Raw genomic sequence first — 25,896 nt, forward strand, 5'->3', positions numbered from 1 at the left:
TGCTTTAATTTTAATATGCTGCCTGAACAATACTCCAGCACACCATACTCCAGATAATAGAGTCTCCGAAGGCCTGTTCAGATCCTGCGGCTGAAAGCGATCCGCTCACGAGTGCAAACGAGGAACGATGCCATCGTTTAAACCTATTTTGCCGCCCTAAATCTCGCTCCGTGTATCGTAACTATTAATCTCCTCCTCGGGTGGCAAATTCGAGCAAAATGTGCAACAGGATCGCTCGCTTGCTAGTCGACACCGACTCAACCAGGGGTTCATTGTACCGGGCTTTCGTGATGATTTCTCGTCACCCACGTACATACTTGAAGCGGCCGAAAAGGAGGCAAGCGTGTTGATGGTAACAAATTTACTCTACCCCCCCAAAAAAAAGGCATCGTTCGCCAGCCGGCCGTTTTCACGGTCTCAATTTGTAGCCCACTGAGCAACAGTTTTGAAGGTTTTAACTGGCTGTTGGCAAAGCTTTGTGTTTGAAAAGGGGAACAGCATAAAAAAAATGAAACATGGCATAGCGATGCATCTTCACTCGGGAGCTGCAAGCGTTATGCCTGTGAAGCTCGTTGAGTTGGCTGATGCGAAGTGCTTTCCACGCTCCCACGCACGAGTGTGAAATATGTATTATTCATTCATAAAAACCAGAAGCATGAGTGATGAGTAGGTGTGGAGCAATTCGTTGTTTTCACAATTTCGACTCCCAGGCCACTACAAGCCGGCTCCGATTGCGCTGGGCTTTTATTTCCTGGAGGCGTTGCGTGTGAGATAACTGTGCATGGTGGGGGCAAACAACCCTCCTTCCGAAAACAACCTCCGTACGCAACCGTACACGCAATCCTACGGCACACAATAAACAAGGAGGAAGCTTTTCCTCGCTGTCGGATGAAAATGTGCCTAAATTGTGTGTGTGGAATGTGTTCGTTTGTGTTTCATTCAAAATTTGCGCGCACCCGACCGGCGTATAAAGTGCTACACGTTTAACACGATCAAAGCCTTTGCGTGCCTGTGTGTGTGGTTTGCGTACTTTCCCGCTTCGTGTGCCTCAACAGGCTTCAGCAGGGTGGCGTTCCTTGGGAGTGCTTGACGAATCGTCACTAATTTCGTCTTGCCAGCCTAATGCGATTAAAAAGCAATCTTAACGAATGCAAACGGACGCCCACCGTCCGGACAGTGCCTGGCAGAACGCTCAATGCCTTCGTAAATTAAACACGTCCTTGTTTGCTCCCCTTTTGTGGCGTTTGGAAAGCGTGCGCGCCACTTTGCTAATGGATTGCACATTGCCGCTGGTACCGCTGCTGGTGCAGGTTTTGGCCCTTTTGTTTGCTCTTTTGTGTGTGCCTCTGTGTGTGTGTGTGTGTTGGTACACACTCTTATAAGGTCCTTCAAGAAGCTCACTTCACAACAGTTGGTGTATTGTCGTAAATCGGGCTTTCACGCCGCCCGCTACGGTTAATCTATTTTACCGAATGAATAGGAGAAACAAAGCAAAGCCATGGACACTTACTTTCCCTCCTTCACCACTGAACAGCAAGCAGAAACAAACTCCACAAATTACATTTTAAGCATCCTGAAGCGAAGTAACAAAATGCAACGTTCCAGAGCCAATTCTCTTTGTTCCTGAGATAAAGTGGTGAATGCAGGACGGTTTGTGCCACTTCAAACGGCACCAAAAGGCGTTCCTCCTGGCACGAGGCAAGTGTTCCCCTCGCAGGCGAAACGGGACGATACCCTCCACCCTCTTACCCTTAATCGACCCAACTCTTTTGCCCCCCCCCCCCCCGGTGGAAGCGGCAAGAGCTGGAAAACAAAACCGGCCTGACCCTGGGCAAACGGGATTGGCAATGTTCCTGTGGTTTCGGTTTTTGCCCTATTTCATTTTGCCGGTATCGTCTTTTAATGGTGTACGTATTATGTTTTTCTGCCGTCTGCATTTTTGCAAACTGTCCCTTGGGCAAAGTTTGCACCCAAAAGGGAAAAGTGTGAAAGAAAGTTTTTTTTTTTTTTTTTGCACAACTCTTCAGTTTGTCTCGGGTGTTCAGTTTTTGCTCGTTTCTTCGCGCACACACTTACTGGCGGTTTCGATTGAAATTATCTTGCCGTGGGCTAACTCTATCTACCCACCATCGGGAGCGTAGGGTTTGTGGTTGTGTGCAAAAATAAAAATTTAAAAATAGACGACTGCAAAAGTTTGTGCCATCCTGGTTTTTTTCCTTCTGTTTTTCATGGTGCATTCGTGCTGTCCCTTGGTTTCGGCTTATTTCGTTCGTCCCTGTTTCGGAAGAGTGTAACAGTGCCAGATACCGATGGAATGGATGCCAACTGTGTCATTAGGAAATGAGATTTTCCAGACCCGGCATTTTTTGTGTGTGTTTGTTTGTACAGTTCACGTTCACGGTCTGGACCGGTTGGCATGGAGAAAGGGATTTTTCTCGCAATCGGTTAGCTATTGGCAAATGAAACGGTTTTCTGTAGCAGGGTAATCATCACACCAGCAACAGCTTCATGCCAAGTGCTTGGAAACATAAAACTGCAACACAGAGGTGTGCGAGAGTTTGTGTTCGTTTGTGTGATTTTTCTCTCCATTTTCGTCCCTCTCTCGTTGAAGTGCCATAATGTAACCGTTTCTTCAATGGTTAGTTTATTTCCTCTCGTTCCACTCGTCCTACTCATGCCGCTTAGTATGTTGCTGAATAAATAATGCAAATGTTCTGCAGCAGCCCCACTGTTTTGCCGCATGCCAGTGACGGTGGTGCACTGGGCGTGTGGCAAAAAAAGAGTGTTCAATGTTACAGCCAAAAACCCGCAAACGTATGCAAAACCATTCAGCAGGATTCAAAGTTTAGAGAAGGTTTTTAGTTCCTGCTTTAGTTTGTGTAGCGTTTAAAATGAAGGTAATGTTGTTTTAAATGGGAAAAGCATCTCGGTCGTGATTATTAGGGTTGCTTTTGAAACTTATGATTTAAAAATCCCAAAAAAAAAATTGATTAAGTAATTGAATGAGCAAGCTTGTCAGTATCGAAATTCAAGTCGTGATACTTGCTGCAATAAAAAAGCTGTTTCTATGTACCACCTCATAGTAACACAAAATTGGATGTTCTGCGAATGCTTCTTAATTCATCATAACGACTTTTTCATGGCAATCTAACAACCCACTGCCCCTCCTCCAAAACGTCCACAGGACCTCGTCAATTTAGGGCGAGCCTAGCAGAGACCAATGTTTGCACATCAGTTTGCACCACCACCACACAAACAATTCACGTCATTGTCCCGCACCCATGAAACCCATTTGCGCCAGGATTTTCCTACGGCAACCGAACAATATCGTTCCCGTTTTGCTCAAAATCTTTTGGCACTTTTGCCTGATACGAAAACTTTAGAGCCATCCCCTGCTAAGACGCCGTACTACGGCTTCATTTCATTGCTCGCCCATTGTGTGGTGATGCGCTCACACCCAGCACAACAGCGGGCGTTGATGTGGGTTATAAATTTGTAAACATTTGACCCAATAACCATCATTTTGGCGGGCGTAGGCTGATGGATAAGAATTGAATATATATTCGGTCGGCTTTTGCCCGAAACACGTGCACAAGCTGTGGAAGATGAAAGTAGGCGGCGAAGGCCTGTCGCATTAAAACCAGCATGTTATGAGTGTGGCGGCGGTCCCGGAGATTCGAGGAGAAGTTGCAGGGATTTTGTGACGAAGTTTAATGGTAATAAAAACAGCAAAGGAAGTACGCTAAACAATGGCAGGGTGACGAGCATGTTGAATAGACGCCTCGTACCTTCATGTAGGCACACTCTCTTTTACGTGTTTGTGTGTGGGGTGTATGTTTTCATCCTGAAAGATAGCACGCAACGGCGTTATCTAGTACCGTTTGTTGCAGAAGGAAGCGAACTTTATTATGCTGGCATTTATTATCATCGACGCGAAGGCAGCACGCTATTATTGTACGCTTCAAAGCGCTATCATAACGCTTGCTTGCAATTGTCTGCCGGCTTATCGGTGGACCGGCTACAACCGTCCAGTAATTAATAATGCATCTTGAGAGAGAAAATACGACGGTACGATGTTGATACTCGGTATAAAATACTCACCATTAAAATGAGCGAATAGTCCGTGATGGCGGCCACAATCACTAGCAGAAACAGCCCCAGCCCGAACCCGGCCCGGTGCAGCGCGTACGGGATGCCGATGACGCCGCTGCCGACGATCGAATTGATGTAGTTGAAGGACGCCTGCGGAAGCGATGAGAGCGTTTCGGCCGGCTTGCCCTGGTTGGCCTGGTCACGCTGGGAAAAGGGCACAAAAAGTAACACGGCCAGACAGGCGTTAAAAGCGATAAACCGTGCAATGAAAGCAAGCCGCTCCCGCCTCCGCCGCCGGGCAATTGATGATTGGTCGGGCGTAAATGAGATGAAACCTTACGTTAATGAGCAATTACTTACTGGCCCGGGATCAAGCGAAGGAAAGAGTGCTTAAAAGGTTGGCATGATTGGGAAAAGAGAGCCACTTTTGCTTCATTTTCAACCATTTTGGATAGTGTATTCGGTGATGGAAAGCTTTAAATTGAAGGAACTAAAAGTCCACACTTCACAGCTGTCAGTGTGTAGCAGCACCTTTTTCTCACTGCAATTATAGCTAGTTAAATAAAAACCCCTGCAACATAAATATGCAAAATTGAAAACTAACTCGCCTGTCGCTCGTTGTCAGCTTTTGGACTGGAAATATCAACATTATGCTAATGAAGCCGCACGTACGCACACGTCCGACCTCTCTCCAGTGGCCTATCGTAGCTTTGCTTGCTCCTGGCGTCCCCAGGACAATTATTTATTCATAACACTTCCGAAACATTTCTCCCAGTCCTGTCAGCTCCCAACGACATTCCCAGGGGAGCTTGACGCATAGCTTTCGGAGGGGAGGGAAATTCCGGACGTGTGGCCATACACCCCGAAAGGCAACCGTCCCCCGAGCAGCCCGGAACGCCCGGAAGCGAAATTGGTTTGAACTCAATTAATGAAACGTCATGTGCATACGAGAGCCGCCCGGTGCCGGTGCGAGCGACATTCCAGACGCTAGTTGCAGAGAGCCGATGCAGAAAATGGGTTCAAATCGACATGCCGCTATGCCAGAAAAACAGGGCAGGAGAAAAATGAAATGAGTGTTAGGAAGCGGCAAAAAACGACCGTTTACAAATCCAATTGCTGATCTAACAACAGGTCGCAAAAATCGATCACACTTTGCTCTGTCCTCGAGCCTCCGGGTGAACCTGGGACGATAAGGTGGACGATACAGCAGCATTGACAAAACCGTATCCTTCATCAAACGGGTCAGCGTGCAAATGACACGCTCGAGCATGGAGCTCGAACTTTAATAGGCATTTTTTAAAGGTACGAAGTTTCCGTTTCGGAAGTTTTGCAAGTGAGCTGACCAAAAACTGCAAATAAACGCCCAAAAGCTGAACGACTATGTGCAAATAAAGTGAAATTATTTACTATTTGTTGACAAAATGAAAAAATGCAATCAAAATGGGACGAAAAAACACTTCATCAGAAGTGTTGTCGCCGTTGGGCGGGGAAATGCTCAGAGACCGTTGGGAAATATTGCAACGCTTGTTATTTATATTCAAATGAACTGTTTGATTTACGAATATATTTTCCCGCAACATTGTTGACAAGTCGACAAGTGGCCGTGAAGTGATTCTGGGCGCGTAGTTTCGTTGTTACGCACGGTGCAAATAGAAAGTTTGGCATGATTTTAAACCACAACTGACGTTGTTGATTGGTTTGTGCAGATTTTCCAATGGGAACCTGTGGTAACGTTAACCCGTGCGAATTCGTTCAACGGTCGATGTCAAGTTGTTTTCAATGAGGTAAACATCGATGGGACAAATACTTCACAATGTTTACCTTTACCAGCGAGTTGATGTCATCGAAAGCGTTCACTTCAGCCGAATCGTCACTGGCCTGCAAAGGAACAAAAAATAGAGTGCAAACGTTAAGCAGTGGTAAAGTTTAAAGCGTAACTCAAGTGTTGGATACAATTGATACGGATTCCGAGGGAAAAGCAGGACAAAGAGCTTTCGATGGAGTGGCCTTTGCAGTACACTGTACAGGCCGATCGCATATGTGAACGGAGTGCAGAGCAAAAAGCAATTTTAGGGAGATGAAGAAGAAAAAAAAATACCCCAGCCGTATCGTTGCCATCATAGGATTATATTTACACCGTGCAACGGAGTGGTGGAATCTCTGTTTTATTTTCCCATTTTATACCCCTTCGGGGGCTTTGTCGTGTAGCGCGTATGAGTGTGTGTGTGTGTATATCGGGATGGTCCTAGTCAAACACTTGAGCTAGCGAGAGACTAAACCCGCTGCCACGATAGTGTTTGCGATCGGGTTAAGCTGCTGCAAGCAGCAGGTTCCGCCCCGGTTGGACTCATCCCTCACCGAGCACGTGCTGCACCATGCGTCTCCATCGCCTCGTTACGGTCAAGTACCGAGCGTCTCCATCTTGCCACTCGTGCCGTTCAGTTTTGCACCGCGGGCAGACCAATTCAAATCCTACCCAGCACCACCAGCACCAGCTTACTGCTATGAATATCAATGGCGCGATGGCTATCGATGGTGCGAGCAAAGAGTAGCTGACACGAGTGAGGAGAAGAATTTGTGGTACCATTTGGATGGAGGTGTGTTTGTACGCTTGGAGGCTATTGTTGCCGGGTGCGAGATGCTTCTCGCCAGAAAGATGAATGTTGGATCACTTCTTCGGCAGTAGGTGGTTGCGTTATTTTGTTCTAGGTATTTTTACAAGTGCCCTTAGCATCGCAAGAAAAGGGGAAAAATGCCTTTTCTTTACTGACGCAAGCAGTTTTGTTGTGGTGCATTTCCTGTATCGTGAAAAGTCCGTTTTGCTTGAACATTATCTTGAACAAATTGATGTGTAAAAGTATAAGTAAAACAATTTGTAAAGCTCCACCCATCCTTAATGCTTTTGAAATTATCATCCAACCTGTTAGCATATTCAACAAAACCTTTGAACCATAATCACATTATCACACACACACACACACACACACACACACACACACACACACACACACACACACACACACACACACACACACACACACACACACACCGAAAGCTCTCATGCGCCTGCATTCCATCACGCTGTATGCCGCAAGGGACTCACTCAATGGGTTTTTCATAACCACTTGGAAGGGGGTGCATGGGGACGTTTTCGGGAGTGAGTTTTCAATGCCTTCAGGCCGTTGACCACAGCTTGCTTGCTTGCTGTCAGTGACAAGACGTGCCGTGCATGCCCATCGTCGACCAACGCACACATCATCTGAATATTTTCTCCCCAATCCTCTCCTATCGTCCCGAGGGAGGAGGAGCAGCCTCGACGTATGCAGAAAGGTCTATTTTATCACCGTCCCTTTTTTCACTACGAAAGCAACACAGGCGTAAATGGTGAGGGTGGGACAAAACTAGAGGCAAAATAATTCTTTCACACTAGATAACAGCATCCAGGGCAAATGCGCCGTGGCGTTACCACAACCCCCCGTGCGACCCGTGTGACGTAAAAGCAAGCAAGATCATAAAAGACACTCCGCACAGGATTCGCCACAGCATCATTCGCCTTTTTGTGGTTCGCACTGAATCCATGGATTGAATTCTGCTTTGCACGCGGCGACCTTTTGTGTGGAATGTGATTTGAGGATGAGCCGTTTGGGCATTCGGGCAGACGACAAAGGTTACGCCGCTGTTACGGCTAGGGCAAACTGGAATAGAATGGAGGAAGAAAAAAAAAAGAAACGCACACGCAACGATATCGTAAGAAAGGACAAGCAGAATCATTCAAAGGAACAGGGCAGCCGCGTACGTCATGGGCAGCTTTAGCAACGCCATCAGCCGTGTTACGAAACCGTCATCGGTTGGGTGGAAGAATAAAATCCTTTAGCAGCTGCGTCTTGTGGTGAAGTACAGCTTGATTTTTATCTACAAAAAAAACCTAATTTTGTTGGTCTAGAAAATCATTTCACCGATGACATTTATGCGATGGCCATTGCTCTATAGTATGATGCGCAAATAGACGCAGGCGGAGAAAGAAAACGTTCATTTCCGGTGGTTGGTTGTTGAAGCGAAAGACAGCAAAAGAAAGTGCTCCGGGGTCACGCAATCGTTGGCAGTGTCCCGAACAGATAGGAATCGACATTCTAAACACTCCATCAACAAACCCCTTGCTGATGTTCTTTCCGGCTGTGTGAGTTGAATACGGATTGTTGCTGGTCTGTAACATAATCGTTGTCTCTTCGAGTCACTTTTCTACGTCACATCTTACCATCAGTTCAACCGGCTAGCTTTCCACAGTTTAGCTTTTATCTCGTTTGCCGGTGGCACATAAAGAAGACAGATACATTTGTATTAATAAAACACACTCAATCGTGTATGTGTGTGTGTGTGATGCACCAGTGGGACGTCCCACCGGATAGGATGAATGATGAGATACGTACGCAAGATTTATGACCGAATTGATGGTGTGATCCGTTTGATAGGCTTTTAATCGTTACGAGCTAGGAGCTGTTGGATTGATCAGCAGTTCAAGATAGAGTTTATATTAAGCAATACAGTTGGATTGTAAAAAATACAACCTTAAAGATGGAATGGAGTCAAGCTTTACAAAAAGTTTTCTTTTATCAACATCTACGAGACTAATACTCGTACATTTTGAGGGGCGTGAAATACTTCGCCTGACAGCTCCGTTATTTATATGCAAATGTTGGCGCTGTAGCTCTGCATTTTCTGGCTGCAAACACGCCTCAAGCCGGCGAAGAACGATACGACGATGCATCGTGCGCAAATAAACCTAAAAGATGGTTCAATATGAAGTGAAGTTTTTGGTTCTATTTTTTTGCGAGCTTCTGAGCTGTGCTTTATAATTTGAGAATATTGAAAGCAAAAGCTCTGTGTGACCCGCATCGAGGGAGGATATTTTTGTGGGTCGTGAGAAAAAACAACATCACAGCGGGCCCGTTTGCCATCTGACACCTTAAGCAAATATTTGTGTAACTTTTTCTCAAGGCCATCCGTAGAGGTGTGTGCTTGTGCTGTCTGTGAAGAGCTATGTCCTTTTTTTAAGCTTGATGGAGCTTTTCGAATATGCACCCGTTGAAGCGTACGTGCCATGTATGGGAGACACAGTGAGAGTAGATATTCGGAGGGATGTTCGGGACACACAGTGCGCTCAGAAAATCTCACTCAAATCTCACCTCTATTTAAAGCATTGTGGATCGACAGAAGCGAACGAAGTGCAGCATTTGCTTCCCGTCAGCTTGGAAGACGATGGAAAGGCATCGTATAATCCACCAGATCCACACGCTTCCGTCCGCTTCACGCTATCCGCTTGCAGGTGTTGCAATCAGTGCACAAACTCCACCCGCTCACTGTGCACAATGGAACAACATTTCCTGAACAGATCGCGCCGACACTCTCCGGTTTCGAAGCTGATTGCAGCATTCGCTGGCGCCACGGTTTCCACGACTGCCAGCGACAGCAGATCCCAGGGTCATCAGGTAGTTATTCACGCCGGGATAAGCTTTCGTGGATGGCGCAAAAAACCTGGATGGTGTGAGAAATGGAACTGGCTGTCGTCTTTCCGTCATTGCGGGCTCGCACAATGTATGGTTTCCTTGGGCAAACCGAGGGGCATCATTTTACCCTTCACCAAGTAAACGCGCAAGACGTTTTCTTCCTTCCTGCACCAGCTGCTGTCAGCCTGCCTGCTGCAAGGCGTTGCACTGATCGATGTGCCTTTACAGTGACAGGGAGTCAAATGGAATCGCTTCTCAATAAGTGCCTCGTAGGATGTGAAGGAGGAGCGAGAAGAGAGATAAAATTGAGATTCTTGGATCCAGTCCGGGTTTGATTTGTTGGTAAATGGGGCAGGCTACGGCAAGGGTGTGTTAACGGACGAGCTGCTCAAATCGTTTGCTGATTGCGAAACCCATCAATCAGGAAGGTGGTTGGTGTTTGTGCCGACGGTCGTTTTTCATCGCCATTGACGCTGGGTGCCACTTTATTGTTGCGGTGCAGTGCACTGCAATGTAATGGTGATCTATATCATGCTTAACGAGTTTCACTAAAGATAATCATTATGATGGTAGCGTTTCTAATTAAACTAAACTCTTTGATTAGGTTTCATTCGAGATTGTTTTTTTTTTTCTATTTCCATGATCGATTCGTTTCCAGATTCAATTGCCCATAGCAACTTCACTATGTGTTGGCGCTAGTCTGTGTTTAATGACACTGCAGCAACAACAACAAAAAGCGATGCTACCAGCCGAGCTCAACCGACCGTACCGAAAGGAACGATTATTTTACACCCCGGGAAACCCTACCCGTCCTGCTACGGTCTTACCCGGGTTGGCGAGCAATTTAATTGCATTTTTGATATCGGCGTAATTAAATCGACTTGTTTATTGACGGACAGCACACAGCGCAGGGCACAGAGCCTTCGGGTACGCGCGCAATTGCGGGCGATTTGGGTCCGTTTCGTGGAAAAGGCAGTGCTTTTTTCTACACCGAGCGTTGGAGGGAAACCGGGCCACCCCTAGGCAAGGTAAATTTATAGCGCTTAATCACCGCTCATCGTTTACAGAACCATCGTTGCAACGGGCGGGAGGAGCAAGTTGGTTGAGATTTATCCTTCGCTGGCCTCGATTTCTAGCAAACCTTGCTTGGAGGAACGGATTATCTTTTTTTTATGGGTCCAAATGTACGGAAAGTGGGACGTAAGACAGGCGGATTTGTTATTACTTTTACAAATTAAAAAGTTTGAATCCTTTGAATGCTTTGTTTAAATAAAATATTACTCAATCGAGACGTAACAAGAAAATGAATCCAAAAAGTGTAACGTAGCGTCGATTATATTGGATAATCTCCTCATCTCATCATGACCAGCCGAAGACGACTTATACTAGCATGCAGTCTGTCACACAAACGGTTGTGGGTTCAAGCCTAAACTGGACCCAATTCTTCAAATAATAAAAAAACGATCATAGATTGCGAGAGAAATTTATTAACAAAAACAAAAATCTCCCAACTTTTAGGCAAAGCTACGTATAAATTCATAATAAAAAGTTATAAATGCCCCCAAGAGTCACCTTAAGAAAGATCAATTTCCAGACATGGTGTTCTAACACCGTGTCGACCTTTAACCTTGGAGAAAGAAATAACGAATTAATTTGTCTTCCTTACCACGTGTAATCAGCCGCGTAATCCGAGAAAGAGAGCGCATTACACCTCATAGAAAAAGCTTAACGTACCTTGGTAGGTCCGGGAAAGATAAAGCTTCTTGCAAGACAAGCAAACGAAATACACACACACACACACACACAAACAATGACAATAAAGCAGTGGCGTACACTCAACAGAACCGATCGGGTTACTAGCTAGCCTTAGTTTTTGGGTACTTAATATTTTATGTTTCAAGCAATGTGTGACAGTAGCATGTTGCCGGCAAAAAGCCGGCGAAGGCGGTCAAGAAATGGAATCATTTGTTGCGGGACGAAATCATCTCGACGTTCCCACACACACTCTCTCTCTCTTTCTCTCGCTGGCTCTTCATACAAAAGCAGTTCTAATGAAATCGTATCCAATAACATGTTGCTTGCTCGAGGTCGAATTTCGTGCCTGTGCTGTTTTCGGCTAGCGTTTGCAGGAGCAGCGAAATTTCTCCAATTTCTACCACCAGCAGATCGAAGGATTTGGCAGCGAATGCTTGGAGCTTCTCGTAGTATTTTCCACCCGGTCCAGTCACCGTCAGCTTCCCACTGTCGTAGGAAAAACACAACAGCTTAACTCGAGGAAACGAGGGCTGCTGAATTGGCCCAATCCGCACCGACTATCGTGGCCGCTGGATTAGTCGGTAGGTGGCAGACAGAACGGAGACGGAGGGAGCTGGTGAAGAAAATCCGAAAACTCAATTTGTATTCATCAGGCTACCGGTTCGCATTGCCCGTCGGCATGACCAGCTCCTGGGGAGGAGGAAGCCGTCAGTGTCTCCCGGAGCCACGCAAAACGTTGAATGAGTTAATTCATTTTATTTCACTCCTTCAAGCGGGCGCTCGAGATTTGGCTGTTTGTTTTTACCTCTTTTGTTCTGTGTCACAAAAAAGTCTTTGCCGTCGATTTGCCATTCAGTGGCACCGCTGTGTGTTTATTCTTTTCTAGGTTTTGGGTGTTCGTACAAGCTTCAGCACTAGCTGAAAACAGGATGGTTGTGCAAGAGATTGTGATCTGTTTGGTGGCTATGGAGTTGTACTATTGCTAAGAAAGGAAGAAATAACGAGCTGCTCCATCGTCTCAAGATATCTGTAAAGGGTTGCTAGAGTGTATATAAGCATACTGGAGCTTTGTGAGTGAAAGCGTTCATATGAAATGGTCATATGATGCTCCGAATGGTCAAGCTGATTGAAAATGCTTAAAAAAATGGTTGAAAAGCAATTAAATGAAGCTGGACGTACTATATTGGCATATATTCATAAAGTGCAATAAAGCGCGTTACGTTCTGCACAGAAAGTGAGTAAAACGGACGCGTAGAATTGATTGAAACGTTTCTAACTTCATCGCATCACGACCCCGATCATGACCGTTAGAAACCTTTGCGACTTCCACACCAACCACCACAAGCACATCTCTTCGGTCGAGCTGCTTTTACGAAAGATTAAAAAATAAAAGCGTGACGTTGCACGTTTCCCACCACACCTGACAGAGCGGTGGAGAAAAAGTCAAAGGTGCTAAAAAGGAAATATTGAATGAAAGGCACCCGCAAACCCGGTTTGGAGCGTTCAATTCATGAAGCGCCTTTTATTGCTTTTGCACGATGTTTCGCGTACCGACAAGCGGCGGAGGAGACAGCATTAAGGAGACGTTATTGGAATGTAATTTATACCGTACACGTTTTGTGATGGTGCTGGTGGTAGTGCACGCCAAAGTAGTGAAAGAAAGGCAGCAGATGATGCAGGCCATCGAATGGCATCTATGCTGGGTGGAATTGCGTTACCGTGTGGCTCGACCGGGCGCTCCGGTACCGGTGGAAGAATGCGAAGAATGTTACCAAACGAGCCAACCGTTCCTTTTTCCCCAACCATCCAGCCAACATTCTTTTGTGAATGGCGTGAGAAACAGAAGGTGGGCGGGAGCTATCGGCACCGACCGCAACGGCTGTGGTGGACGATTTTTCCACTCAATTAAATTATCGATTCTTGAACTTCAATTATGTGCCTCCTCCGATGCCTCCTGCCTTGCCGCGCTCTGGAAGTATTGAAAAGCGGTGGGAAATTTTTGCTTTACGAAGTGTGAGAGAGTTTTGCCTATCCTGTACCAAAACATTCCTTTCCATTCCCCCCCATGGAACCAGGTGGGGGGAAAGAAATTGCAAGAGAGTGGTTGGTGGATCGGCGGTTGCCTGTTGAGTGTGGAGAGGGGATTTTGGGAGTGTAGAGTGTTGCGTATGCTATTGCGTAGAGCCTTCCGAGAGGGTGGGCGCGGTAAATATGGTCGAAATTGTTCTTGGGATGTTTATTCAGCGCACCGTCGTGGGCTCATGGTAATTGTAATTGAACTTCACAACCGGCTTGTCCGGAACGGTAATTTAACTTTTCAAATGAAGATCGTATGATATTAGGGCAGGTGTGGGACGGTCTATTTGTCGTTATTTATTCGGAAAAGTGCGGCCTTGGGAGAGCTTAGGAATATATTTTGGGAGCCGTCTTTCTATCAATTGATACTATCTAATCGAGAATAAATGTTTAATAATAGGATTTACTCATCGATGGAAATATCGTTTGTTGTAGGATAATTGAGTATATTTTAGAATTTGAATTTTCAATATTCTCTTTGTTGTTTCAGCGAATTATGTACGCTTCAAGTGTTATTCCGGTTTGACTAGTTGATTGTCAACACATTTTTATGTAATTTAATGTAAACAGTTTGTAGGTTTATTGTTTAGAATTGAAGGTAAACACTTTAATGAAACCCCAACAGTATTCTGCAAATCAATTTGGTGTACTAAAATCATAAAATACTCCAAGCATCAGAACGGTTAGATCAGCAAAATGACGAAATAGAAGTGGAGCATGAGTGCCAATTTTAACACTTTTGTAATCAACATTGAACAGAGATCGATTGTAATAACGTATTACACCCTTTTGTATTCCATTTATCGATCAGACAACAGACATTCAAACAACCTCCACCCTTTCGTTATCTAACGAACGCATGATTTCTTCGGAACCACAGCCAGAAACCCACATCACTTGACACCGGATTCATCCAATCAGTGGGTTGCGTACATGTGTCCTTGGGCAATTTATCACAACGACAGCATCCTCGGGACATCGCATCATTGTGTCCGTGTGTGTGTGTGTGTGTGTGTGTGTGTGTGTGTGTGTGTGTGTGTGTGTGTGTGTGTGTGTGTGTTTGTGCGAGAATTCGTTAATGTCAAACAATCATTGCAACTTGTCATCATCACATCACATGCCCGGAACGGCATGTTGCTGCTTGGGTTGGGATGGTGTAAATGTCGTGCTTTTTCCGCCCGTTGGGCTGATTAACGATTCATTGCGACAATTGTGCTGACGGAGGCTGAGCGTAGGAAAAATCGCTCCACCATCAGCAAGCGCTCTACGTTCGTATGTTCTAAATTTTTTCGTTCGTAAGCGCAAAAAAAAGGAGCAAAGCACACAAAACAAAACCAAACAGGTGCAAAGTGGTGTTACAAGCACAAGGACATCAATTATTGAACGCGTTATCGTATCGTGTTATGTTTTTTTGCTTTTGTGTTTACGTCCCACACTCGATTTGGTGATCTTTGCCCTTCCCAAAAAGTGGTCTGGTGTGGTCCACCAGCTTTTGCTGGTGCTTTTTCTGGGTAATGTCTGTCGTTTTCCCTGGCTAAACTTTATTTCTTTTTTTTTTCGCAAGCCTGCTAGCAGCCTGTGCCAACGACATTCGCTTGTAATTGGTGATATGGGTAGCAACAGTTCCAAGGAGCGAAAAAAAGAGCGTGCTGAGCAGAACCGTACCACGCACGTCGAAGCGAGACAAGCTACCGTGCTTCACGCAGCAGTGGAGATGACCATCGTTAACAGCAGATTTTTCGGTCCTTGCTTGCTGCTGCCCACAACGAGCAACGAGCGCGTTGTGTTTCCTACTACTGACTGAGACCACCTGGTCAGAAATGGAGGAAATGGAAATGGAAAGCACACCGGTACGAGAAGCCCTCAGACCGGAACAAGTTTATTTTTATACCTTTGTTTACAAATCGTTTTATGTGTGCCCGACAAATTGTCGACCGCCTGCCGTCGGGGCCTGCCGAACCACTCGAGAGCGGGAAAATAGGGACGATGCGAGTGCACGAATTATTCGGTGGAGCCGGCTAACAGCTAACAGGTATCGAGTCGGGGTTGTGAAACACACAGCAAATGAGCACGGTCGGGGAAGCACTGTTAATTGTGCAACGGGGCAACGGGGAACGTGGTCGGAAGGTGGATATGTAGGTAAATGTAAGTGGGCGTGTAAATTACCGGTTGTGAAACGGCAGCGGAACATCATTTCGCACTAACTTCACACCGGAAGCGATTGTTTACGGGCCGTAACCCCGATTTCGGGTGCTAATCGCTGTTAAGCCCCTTTTGAGCGTGCTGAGGAGATGGGAAAAAAGAGGTGGAAAAAAGCCATCTTTCTGCAAACAAAGTGAAGAAGCGAACCGGTTTTTGTATTGTTAAATATTTTAATCCTCAATTTCTATGCTACAATCGAACGATGATGAAAACAGTGGAGCAAAGTTTTACATAATTGATGTACGATTTAACCTTTCGAGCCATTGCTGGTACTTTCACATTTTACGTTAAACACCAATTTAGAATTTAAATCGCTCCGCCTATAGCTTTACGACTGTGGGCTTCATTTTTATTGGAGGAAAAATGCTTTCCTACACCGAATACACCGAAACACGGAAACAATACGGCACAACGAAAAATCAATCATGCAAAATAAAACAGGCACGGGCGGGCAAACCGATGGAAGAGACCAGTTTTGGGAAAATGAAGAACACCAAAGTGTATGCAGGTGCGATTACGAGGGGGAAAGGTTTCGCTTTGTTCTGCGACACAACTGTGACAGCAACAGCTAGGGCGGTAGGCCGTTCAATAGGACACGTCGGATGATGTGGGATGTGGATCCCGGTGTGACAACCGACAAATGGATGGTTGTAACGATACAGCTTCTTTCCTGTCGGTCTTTAAGCAGGGCCTTTGCACGATCGATGAGAAGAACGTCGAAGTGGCGTTGAAGGCCACAGCAAAAAAGTGGGGATTTATTTTGGCGACGAAAGAACTGTGTTTCTTTTTTTTTGCTGCACAAAAGCGGTACACGAACATTACGAGCATCTTTAAATCGCCTTTCTGATTTCCCCAGAGTATTTTTGTGGAGCATACTTTTTTTTTGGAGGCTCAGTGTAATGTCATAAGACAGTTTTTTTCCATTTCATATTTTTATTGTACTTCTCCAACTTGGAACGAATACTTTTGTTATGTGGAAAACAATTAAGCTACAATAAAGCAAACCGGTGTGCTCGTTAAAGTTGTCTCTAATGTATCTTTTCGAACATCATTTCCTTTATCTCGGTCTAGTGGTTTCACCAATAACATAAAAAAATCCGAACTTTTCCTAGCATTACCGGTCGCTTCCACGCAATTTACCGTGATCGATAACCGTTATGGTTCTGTCCTTTTCTCTCTCTCTCTTTGCTTCTTCTGCTTGGTCTTCCGCGCGCTGCCAATGGTGTGAAATTCCGTAACTCAATCCCCGACAGCGAAACCGATGAGTGATATCCCTTTCCGATTGCTTTCGACGCGCAATTTCCCCGGTGTCGCCGGATCGAAACGGAATATCATGCAAGGCTTTACGGGATTGTGAATCAAATCCAACGGATTTTTTGCACTGCAAGAAGACAAAGTATGCTTTCTTGGAAGTATACTTCCCGGAAATAATAAGTAAAATGCTAACCAACAATTGTTACTTCCTCACGATAAAAGTGTAAAAATCACTCAACCTGCTTTCAATCACCCATTCGCCCATGCCCACGTCCATCCTGACCTTCACGGTGACCGATTTTCTCTACGATAAAAAGAAACTCAATCTTACTTATCCCAGCATCCCCGTCGAATGACCCGCTAGCGCTCCAGGAAAAAAGGCGTCCCCGCAGCTACGAAGACATATCCCGTGGGAATGGCAAAGTGGCCACCGTGCCCCGCGTTTCGTGCGGCGGATGCCAATGATTTCAATTATGGATTATTTACTTTCACTTTGCATAGAAATGGCAGCATTAGGTGCGGGCAGGTGAATGTTTGCGCCCTGCTTCGTTAGCTTCGTTCGCTTTTCCTGCTCAAAACCATCCCGTCCCTGTCCGGTGCCACTGCCTCTGCTTATCGTCTTATCACCGTAACCCATCTCCTATCGCGCTTCCCGTTCCTGTCACCTGTTCCATCTCCATCACATGCCAACGGACGCTTCGTGGACGGTCCAACGTACGGTGTGGAGCGCACAAGCTGGAACCGGTATGGACGCTGAATAGAAATGAATAGCACTCGGGGGAGAGATAATGGAAATGGTCAGTGTTTCGGGATGGGTTAGCATTTCCTCAATCCGGTTGAAACGGTTGCTGCCTGGCTTTTGAATGAGTTAATATTATCGAAACAATTCAAAACCAACGGGCCTGGGGTGGGTAGCCTGGAGTGGGCTATTAGGTCGTTGGTAGAGCACTTTCCCCGCTGCATACGGAACGGAACTTAATGTGGTGGAAAATGTATCGCCGTTGTTACAGGTTTATGCTGGGAATGATGGAGATATTTAACAGCAATTGTGCATTATGAGCATTCAATGAAGCGATCAACAAGTGTAATTGATTAAAACTATGCTGTGTAACATTTCAAAATCGGTAAATGTAATGCTTTACCTCTTTAGTTATACGTCAACAGTTTTCAACATGTGTTAACCGCCCAAAGGTATGCAAAACGCAGCACAAAACTGGAATTCCTTACAAAGTTCGTAAATAGTATAATGGCAAAGCAATTTTTTTAGGCGTGTGTAAACGTGACACCGTTAAATGAAACTATTTAATTGAGCCAAAGTTTAATGCTATCCCTTTACGATAGGTTGAATATGTTTATGTTTGTTTGGTAGTGAAAGTAAATTGCTACTCAAATTACCATCACCACGGTAAAGTTCAACACGTTGCTCAAGTGTCTTGCTTGGAGTGTAAAGCTTTGATCTTCTAGAAAGGTCTGCAAGGTAGTGTAACATAGTGCTGGTGTTACTATAAAAACAAAATAGAATTTATTCCAAATTATTCCACGCCGTAAACTTTTCCACACCTACCCATCTAACCTAGCAACGGCTGAAATTAGATTACAGCTCAGTTTTTGCAGCTGCTATAATTTATTTCTGCCTCCTACGTATACCTCTTCATTTGCTGTATGGCTTCACCCATCGATTCAACGTACCCGAAGGGGGGAGCAATCAATGACCCACCGCAGACAAACGTTCAGACAACCAGCGTTGCCAACTTGCTCTAAATCGATTAACTTGCGCACAAACTTTCCACCTGAAGCTCGCACGAAAAGTTGTACCAAATTCTAATTACACACAATTGTGGTCCGCAAAAACACGGCGAAATGACGATGTCGTAAACATTTAGCGTAAGACGCGGGGCGGGTGGAAAACTTTTCGACAAACGCCCACCAAACTCACCGGAACGCACCGGCTTTTGATGGTGCGTCGTTGCCGTGCGGCTTACGTCAGTATTACACAGCACACGTGGATGGAAGCTGACGCTTTCCTTCAGATGTTATGATACCAGAGGCACACACACACACTCCAGAGAAGCGATGATACCTCCGTCGTCATACGGAAGTGAGTGCCGAGAGTGCGTGTACATCAAACCAACCATTAAGTTGGAAGCTTTTCCGGAATGAGGTGGTACCACGACATTATGCAGTAATCTGGTTTGGCAGAAGAGTGCAGAAAGTAGGATTATCATGTTCTACGAAAAGTCGGAGATGAAGCGAATGGAGCTCCTGGAGCCTCCGTGGCAAACTGTGTCCGAGAAGGAAATGTCCGCCAATCATCCCTGCGAGGCGCGAGGCTTGTTCGCTTTGTTCCATTAGCGCTTCGAGTTTTGGGATGGGTCCTCGGGTGTCGTGAAGTATCTTGCTTTATCGATCGGTGGCGTGAGAAGTTGTTTATTGTTTGATTTATGAGCTGGTGGGCAGTTATCGCGGCCGCACAAAGGGCACCACTGTGTGACAGTAGTCATGGGAATTTAAAGCCTGACCAGCGTCAGCTCCAACGGTCGTAGATTTGGCTTTCCAGTATGCCTCGGGGGAAGAAGTAAAGTAACGAAATTCGTGAGCTTTGCTTTGAAACAAAGTTTGGCTCAAACTAATAACGGATGTTGAAAGTAGACTTGGGAAGTTCCCTGTTTAAACATGGAGAAAGCTCTTGAAATTCTAGCAAAGTTTGTACAGTACGCAAGATACCATCCCACCATCCGAAGAAGATGATCCTATCTATCCTAAGGTACTGTTCGGTTGACTCCTCCATCATTGCGCTAAAAAGTGGGCGGTAAAACACAACTTTCCCTTGTCGATGCGGCCTCGCACCGTGGAAAGTTGACCTCCGATGTGGCTCCATCGTGTGCTCCAGCCCTGAACTTGTGAGCTTGCCGTTGCTCACTCGACACAACCCCTCCGAGAACGATGCTGCCAATGTTTGCCCAACTTTGGCCGCTTGCCTGGAAGGTAAAGGTCAGCGTGCAACTTAAAACGCTATCCGCTCCTCCTCGGTAATTGGAACAATGTCTGCCCAGTCGTGCCGGACCCGAACGAAGGTCCTACTGATGTGGTTAGCGTAAATTTAGTCCTCTAGCTCCATCGTCCGAGCTGGGACGATTTTCGAAAAACCCAGGGACCCAGGGAGTCGTTCGAATGTGCACTTGATTTATCCTCAACTTTAGCTTCAAATTGCTCTAATGAGCATTCACCGATGTCGTACGGATACACCCGCCACAAAAGGGCAGAAACTAATGGCAAATCGTGCCGCTGCCCGACGGTGAGAGGGTAATCCATAAATTAGTATTCTATCATCCTTTTTGCAAGCCAGTAGGGTCTGGGGTTGGGTGAACGTGAAGAGATGAATAGGATAGAGGAGGCAATAAAACGAGGGTAAACCCGGACCAGACTACACAGATGTGGGAGGACGTGGATGCACGAAGCTTCCGAAAAGGCTACGGTGCCAATGTGTATCTTTTCCATTTTCAGCCCGGGGGATGTTGCTCCCGAATCCCGAGCAACGATGGCACGACGATCGCCCACTCACCAAAGGACACAGACACAAGCGCACACACACACACACACACACACACAAACGATGAATGGGTCGAATCTGAATGAGAATGAATTGGAAGATAAATTGGGACACCGGTCGGTTGTGTGAAGCGTAACGTTATGAGCATTCTGTTTGGTGCGTTTTTTTCCCCGTGAAGCAGTGAGAACAGCCACATTGTGCACCTGGCAAGAACCTGTGGAAATACAGGGGACATCTACCAATCTACTTCTTACTTGTCGCTGCAGCATGTAGCTAAACTCGGACACGGTGTTCTTCTTGGCCGTTGGTTCCATGGTCGGTGGCGTTGCTTCGTTGCGGGTCGCTTCCGGGAGTAAATAATCCTGCTCACAAACAGGTGCTCGAGCGAGTTGTGCGAACGATCCTACTGCGGTAGGACGGGTGCAGCCAAGATCACCTTAGGGCGGGACGAGCTGGAACCGATCGATTGCACAAGCACAGCTGCAAGCAAGCACTTAATTATGATTCGTTTTAGCGTCGGTTTGATTTTCTAATCACGCACGCCACGGCCTTAGTAGAAGGGTTACATTACGGATGGGGCACGGTTTTGGGGGTGGAAAATGTGGATAATTCGGAAACTTGAGCACAAATACACACACACGCTCGCACTTGCATTTCACACTGAAGCCATACAGTTGCACATCTGGGAGCCAGAGGGATGCTTGCGGATAGTAAGCACGGATGTAATGGCAAGCTTTAGGGCTTATTGTGCATGGCGCAATGAAGTAACGGCACGGTTTGGAATATGTCGCTGACAGGTCGCTGGGAACGGGTCCCAAGGGTCACATCAGCGTAGCCAATCGGAACGATCTCCGACTGCTTTAGCGAAGCTACCGACGGTAACGAGGGATTTCTTGACGGAACCGACGTGACACTGACGACTTAAACGGAGCAGCTGACCGCAGCGGAGCACAAATTGCAGCTACACTGTTGTGGTACGGAATTACCGTTTTCTTCTATCCTGCGTTTTTGATGGGACTGAGCACGGCTCTGGGTAAGCGGCAGCTCGTTCACTAAGCCGTAAACTTCGTGAGAACACCAAACGATTGTAAGCTGCACTCGCGCTTCGTAAGTTCGATGGATAGGTCAGGATGCAGTGGACTGTAGTGCCGAATGGGAATGCGTGCAGGATGTATCGCGTATCCTCGCGAGCACACGTCTGCACGCGACGAGGCTTCACTGCAGTCTATCCGTCGATATCGGAGCACTTGGCGTAGCGTTCTACCATAACGACGAGCGTCATGCATTCTCCCACGCTTCGGATTCGCGGATCCAACCAGAAGCATAGATGGGTAAGACAGTGGCAGTGGACACCGTTTTGCCAGAGATACGAGAGAGCGAGAGAGCGACCGTTACGGCACTTCTCATCTTTGACGAGCTTTGATTATTTGTTGTGCTCCACACGCTGGTTTATGTTTCCCAATTCGGTTAGGTTTCGCTCTGGCAGTACGTTTTTGGAGCACCCTGGAGCAACAGGAATCAGGACATCGGGCACTCTGTTTACTAAACGGCTGGCCGATGGCTGGCGGGTCAAGCTGGATAAACAGAGACAGCGAGCGAGCGAACATGCGCAACAGTGTGTGTGTATACGTGTGTGTGTGTGATATGGGAAGACAAGGGGACGGTGTTTGATCTTGACATTCAAAACACAGAGGCATTAAAGCAAGGGTGTCGAAGTCAAATAGTGATATTAGAAATTTTAAATTATCTACAAAAAAACTTATTGGAAAATTATACTTTTTTGTTGAATTATTCAATATTCATCAATATTTATTGTGTATTTTAAATTAGTATTATATCATGTAGCATACTTTTAATATCTTTTCATTTATAAAATATTCTTATAAGCTTAACTTTATGTCTTAAAAATAATATTTTTACAATTATGTGCTAAATTTTTACTGGTTTTAACGTGATTATTTACAAATATTATTCTCATAAGACTTGAAGATAGAAATGTTTGGAAGAATGAATTTGTGTTTTACACACAAAAATCTATTACTCATTAATAATTATTACTGATTTTTTTTTGTAAGATTTTCTCCAAGCTACATTACAGATAATGCTTAATTGACGTTAAACAGGCAATATAAGATTTAAAGCTGCCCTCTGGGACCACGCAAAGTAAAAGCTCCCGAGAGCTTTGCATCGTTTGAAGCGGAGCTTTATGAGCTTTCTGGACGGAAGCTTTGTTTGTGTGCAAGCATTTCTCAGAATAGCATCCGCAAGTTGTAAACCATGTCAATGACCTAATTTATGACGTACATAATAATGATGCATTATGATGACATGATAGATACATGTTACTAAAAAGAAACAAATCAATAAAATTTATAATTTAAAATATCTCTATTGAGCCAAGTTTTTTCTAAAAACATATAATAACAAAATGCAACAATTTCGACAGCGCGAGACAGCCATTACGCATTAAGGACAAACGCCACTCACGATCGAAGGTCAACAAAATTAAGCTAATTGTTCTCAAGACCGAACTGCCGGAAAGCATATCAACGCCGTAGCCGAAGGTGCATCAAAGTGAAATTCGATCGTGAAATTCACCTCTGCCACGTTCGGCCTTCGGCGTGTTGTAATGCAGATAATTATCGACATCAAGCAGCATCCCGTAAGAGCGCGTACGCGTCGCTCCAGTGCGGTGTACAGACATCGAACAATTAGCCGACCGAAGTGATGGTCACGGCCAAATTGGGCACCACCGGCAGACCGGTGGCGATGGAAAACCGAAACACTGTACACACTTCGGGTGGGTAAAGAGTGTGTGTGTATGTTTGTTTTGACCAGTACAAAGTTCACTTGCCACAAGCAGGGTGTAAGAAAAGAACATCAGAATGAGACGCGTATATGCTTTTTTTCGTAAATTTGTTTGTTTGAAAGTATTGACGGAACTTCAAGATGTCTACTACGGTCTAACAACATCTGCCCACAGTGCTGCGTACACAACGCTTCCAGCGGAAGCCTGTTGCGTTAGTGGCTGAAAGTCACTCTCGCCAGACGCTATGCTTTTTTTTGGGGAGAGAATCAGCTTCACCAATCGTTTGCCGTTCATCGCAAAACACTGACATGGCATGAGGATGTAATTGCACGCGTACACCGACTGTGATAATTCATTGTCATCTATCGAATGTACCTGTACGGCAGACGTCATTACTGCTCCCCCCATGGGAGTGCGCTACGAATAGTTCCAAAAATCCCAAAGAACTTGTTTTTTTTTTGTTTTGTTGCTCTGTTCTGTCTGACCGTATGAGCGTTTGCGGTTCGTTCCAGCAACCCAGAAGTGGTCACAATTTGGCACGGGCTATTCAGACTTCAACTGTGGACTTTTCTTGCGGATAGGAACCCCCGGAGAGGGAAGCATAGCCAGGAAGGGTTTGTTTCGTTGAAGGCTGCCGTCAGTGTTTTTTTGTCAGCCGTAGCAACAATTGAGCTTGAGGGCAGTAAATATCGGTAAACGAGCAAATTGATCGGTCGGTAAATAATAATCTTCACAAACCGCGTCATCGCGCTGCCGCAAATACGTAAAACCGAAGACGTTATGGTGTTTTTTTTGTTTGGTGTGGCGACTTATAATAGAATTTAGCACACACAATCAGCCCCAACTGGAAGGATGTGCACTTGATTTTTTTTGTGAAGAAATTAGCAGAATGGCGTTATGGCTAAGCAGCGTTGCATTTTGTTGCACAACAGATGAGCCGTTTAGGCGTGTGCCGAATGTAAGATGTCGCACCGACAACCAGGAAGTACATGCTGTAGTACTAGCAATTACAACGGCTGTTGCTCGTAATGATAGCGCCGTACGATTGTGCCGACCAGTTGCTTCACTTTCAGGTCCGGTTTCAGCGCACCGTGCCCTTGTCCTCGGTGTCAGATCCGTTGTTCTAGGCGTTGCACGCACGCCCAGCACGCCGGTCAGACACGCTGGTCTGGCTTGCACCGGTGATAGATTAACGGCGTTTGTTTGCTAATTAGTGATTAATTGCTTACGATAATCCTTGCACCTTCGGTGAGCAGAGACAGTGCTCGTATCAGGTCGGCCCCCGCACGCTGATTGATGGGAGGATCATGCACCGTACGTTGGCTGGCAGGCTTCAGCCCGCGGAAGGTAACTTCCTGATCTCGGCACGCCAGCTCTCAAATGGTTTGAACTTGTAGGATTCGATCCGAGGTTCTTGCTGCATGATAAGCGTTGCCACGCGCAAAGGGCTGGTTGGTGTTTACTGGCGGCACCTGACCTCAATTAGCTCGCGCTAGGAGGTGTTCCAACTGCTAGAAGCTTCACCGAAAGAGTTCAGAGTGTAAGTGAGCTCTCGATGTGTTGAGCTAATTGTTTGTAAACTTATTTCAAACAGAAGCAATGTGTGAATGAATGATTCATGCTACTGCAAGTTGCATCTACATTTGGACGCGAATGACCGTTGCACCTGAACGTTCTGGATGACACTTTGCGTTTTGTTTTCGATTTGCCTATCGCTGTATCGTGAGAACGCACAACACACACACAGGATGTTTAACACAATAACTGTGCAATAGTGCTTAACATGTTGCATTCAATCGCATTTTAACGCCCACACCCTCGATCATCACGTATGGGAATTTGCGTGTGACTAAAGCGGCAAGCCAATTCATTCTATTAGCACTGCAACAACGTGGCATCGATACTAAGGGGGAGGAGTGAGCAAGACAATCTTTTTGCGCATGTGATAGGCGCACCGGAGTGAGAGGAAAATTTGCGCTGAGAATTGTAAAGTCCAATGACACGGCACCACGCGTCATTTGGCGGTTAAGTTGAATCGTGAAACTGTTGGGACGTGTCTGGTTGAAAGTGATCTACTAAGTAGAGCGGACCTGATTGCCCCTCGTTCTGAAGCAGGGAAATCCCCAGTAATGCGAAACATGAGTGGCGTGAAACATGAGCATCGGCAAGATGTGGCTGTTCGTGCGTGATGGACGTAGGATCTAGGAAAACCCTTGTCATGGTTATTTCTTTTAAAGTATCGCTTGATCTTTAGTGATTCTAGGAAAGCGCTCAAACAGAAATCCCCTAGGGGAATAAGTTTTGTCGAATTGATGTACTTACGTTTGCCTATATTTCATTAAAAATGACATTATATTACAAAGTTCCTGTTGAAACCCCCTCTTCAATACGGTGACATTTGGAATAGTGAAGGAGCGTTTGTTCCACACATTACCACGCTTCGGTTTCTTCCTGGTGTTTCTGCGACAGTAATTGAACTACATACACCGACAGTGGCAACACTGCTATCCAATCCGTGCACACCCCAGTCATTTACGTCATTCACCAAGGGTGGTGCTCGAAGGTGTACGTAGTAGGGGCAGGATCGCCATGCGCCCGACCGCTCACGCTGGCGGACACTGACGTAGATATTGGTCAGCAATTTTCTGTCCGTC

General features: G+C 45.8%; 1 protein-coding gene across 1 annotated transcript in view; it reads right to left on the reverse strand.

Moving 5' to 3' along the window:
- LOC120948966 (putative sodium-coupled neutral amino acid transporter 11) overlaps positions 1–21,723 on the reverse strand; it is a 28,036-nt gene extending 6,313 nt beyond the window's left edge. Inside the window, exons 1-3 of the mRNA XM_040365865.2 lie at positions 20,688–21,723; positions 5,914–5,970; positions 4,102–4,296 (exon numbers count right to left, since the gene is read on the reverse strand). Of these exons, the coding sequence (XP_040221799.1) occupies positions 4,102–4,296; positions 5,914–5,970; positions 20,688–20,747 (312 nt within the window). The 5' untranslated portion in view covers positions 20,748–21,723. The remainder of the gene's footprint in view (positions 1–4,101; positions 4,297–5,913; positions 5,971–20,687) is intronic.
- Positions 21,724–25,896: the final 4,173 nt, after the last annotated feature.

Source organism: Anopheles coluzzii, chromosome 2 (genome assembly GCF_943734685.1).
Source record: "Anopheles coluzzii chromosome 2, AcolN3, whole genome shotgun sequence".
In the NCBI taxonomy this organism is placed as follows: Eukaryota; Metazoa; Arthropoda; class Insecta; order Diptera; family Culicidae; genus Anopheles; species Anopheles coluzzii.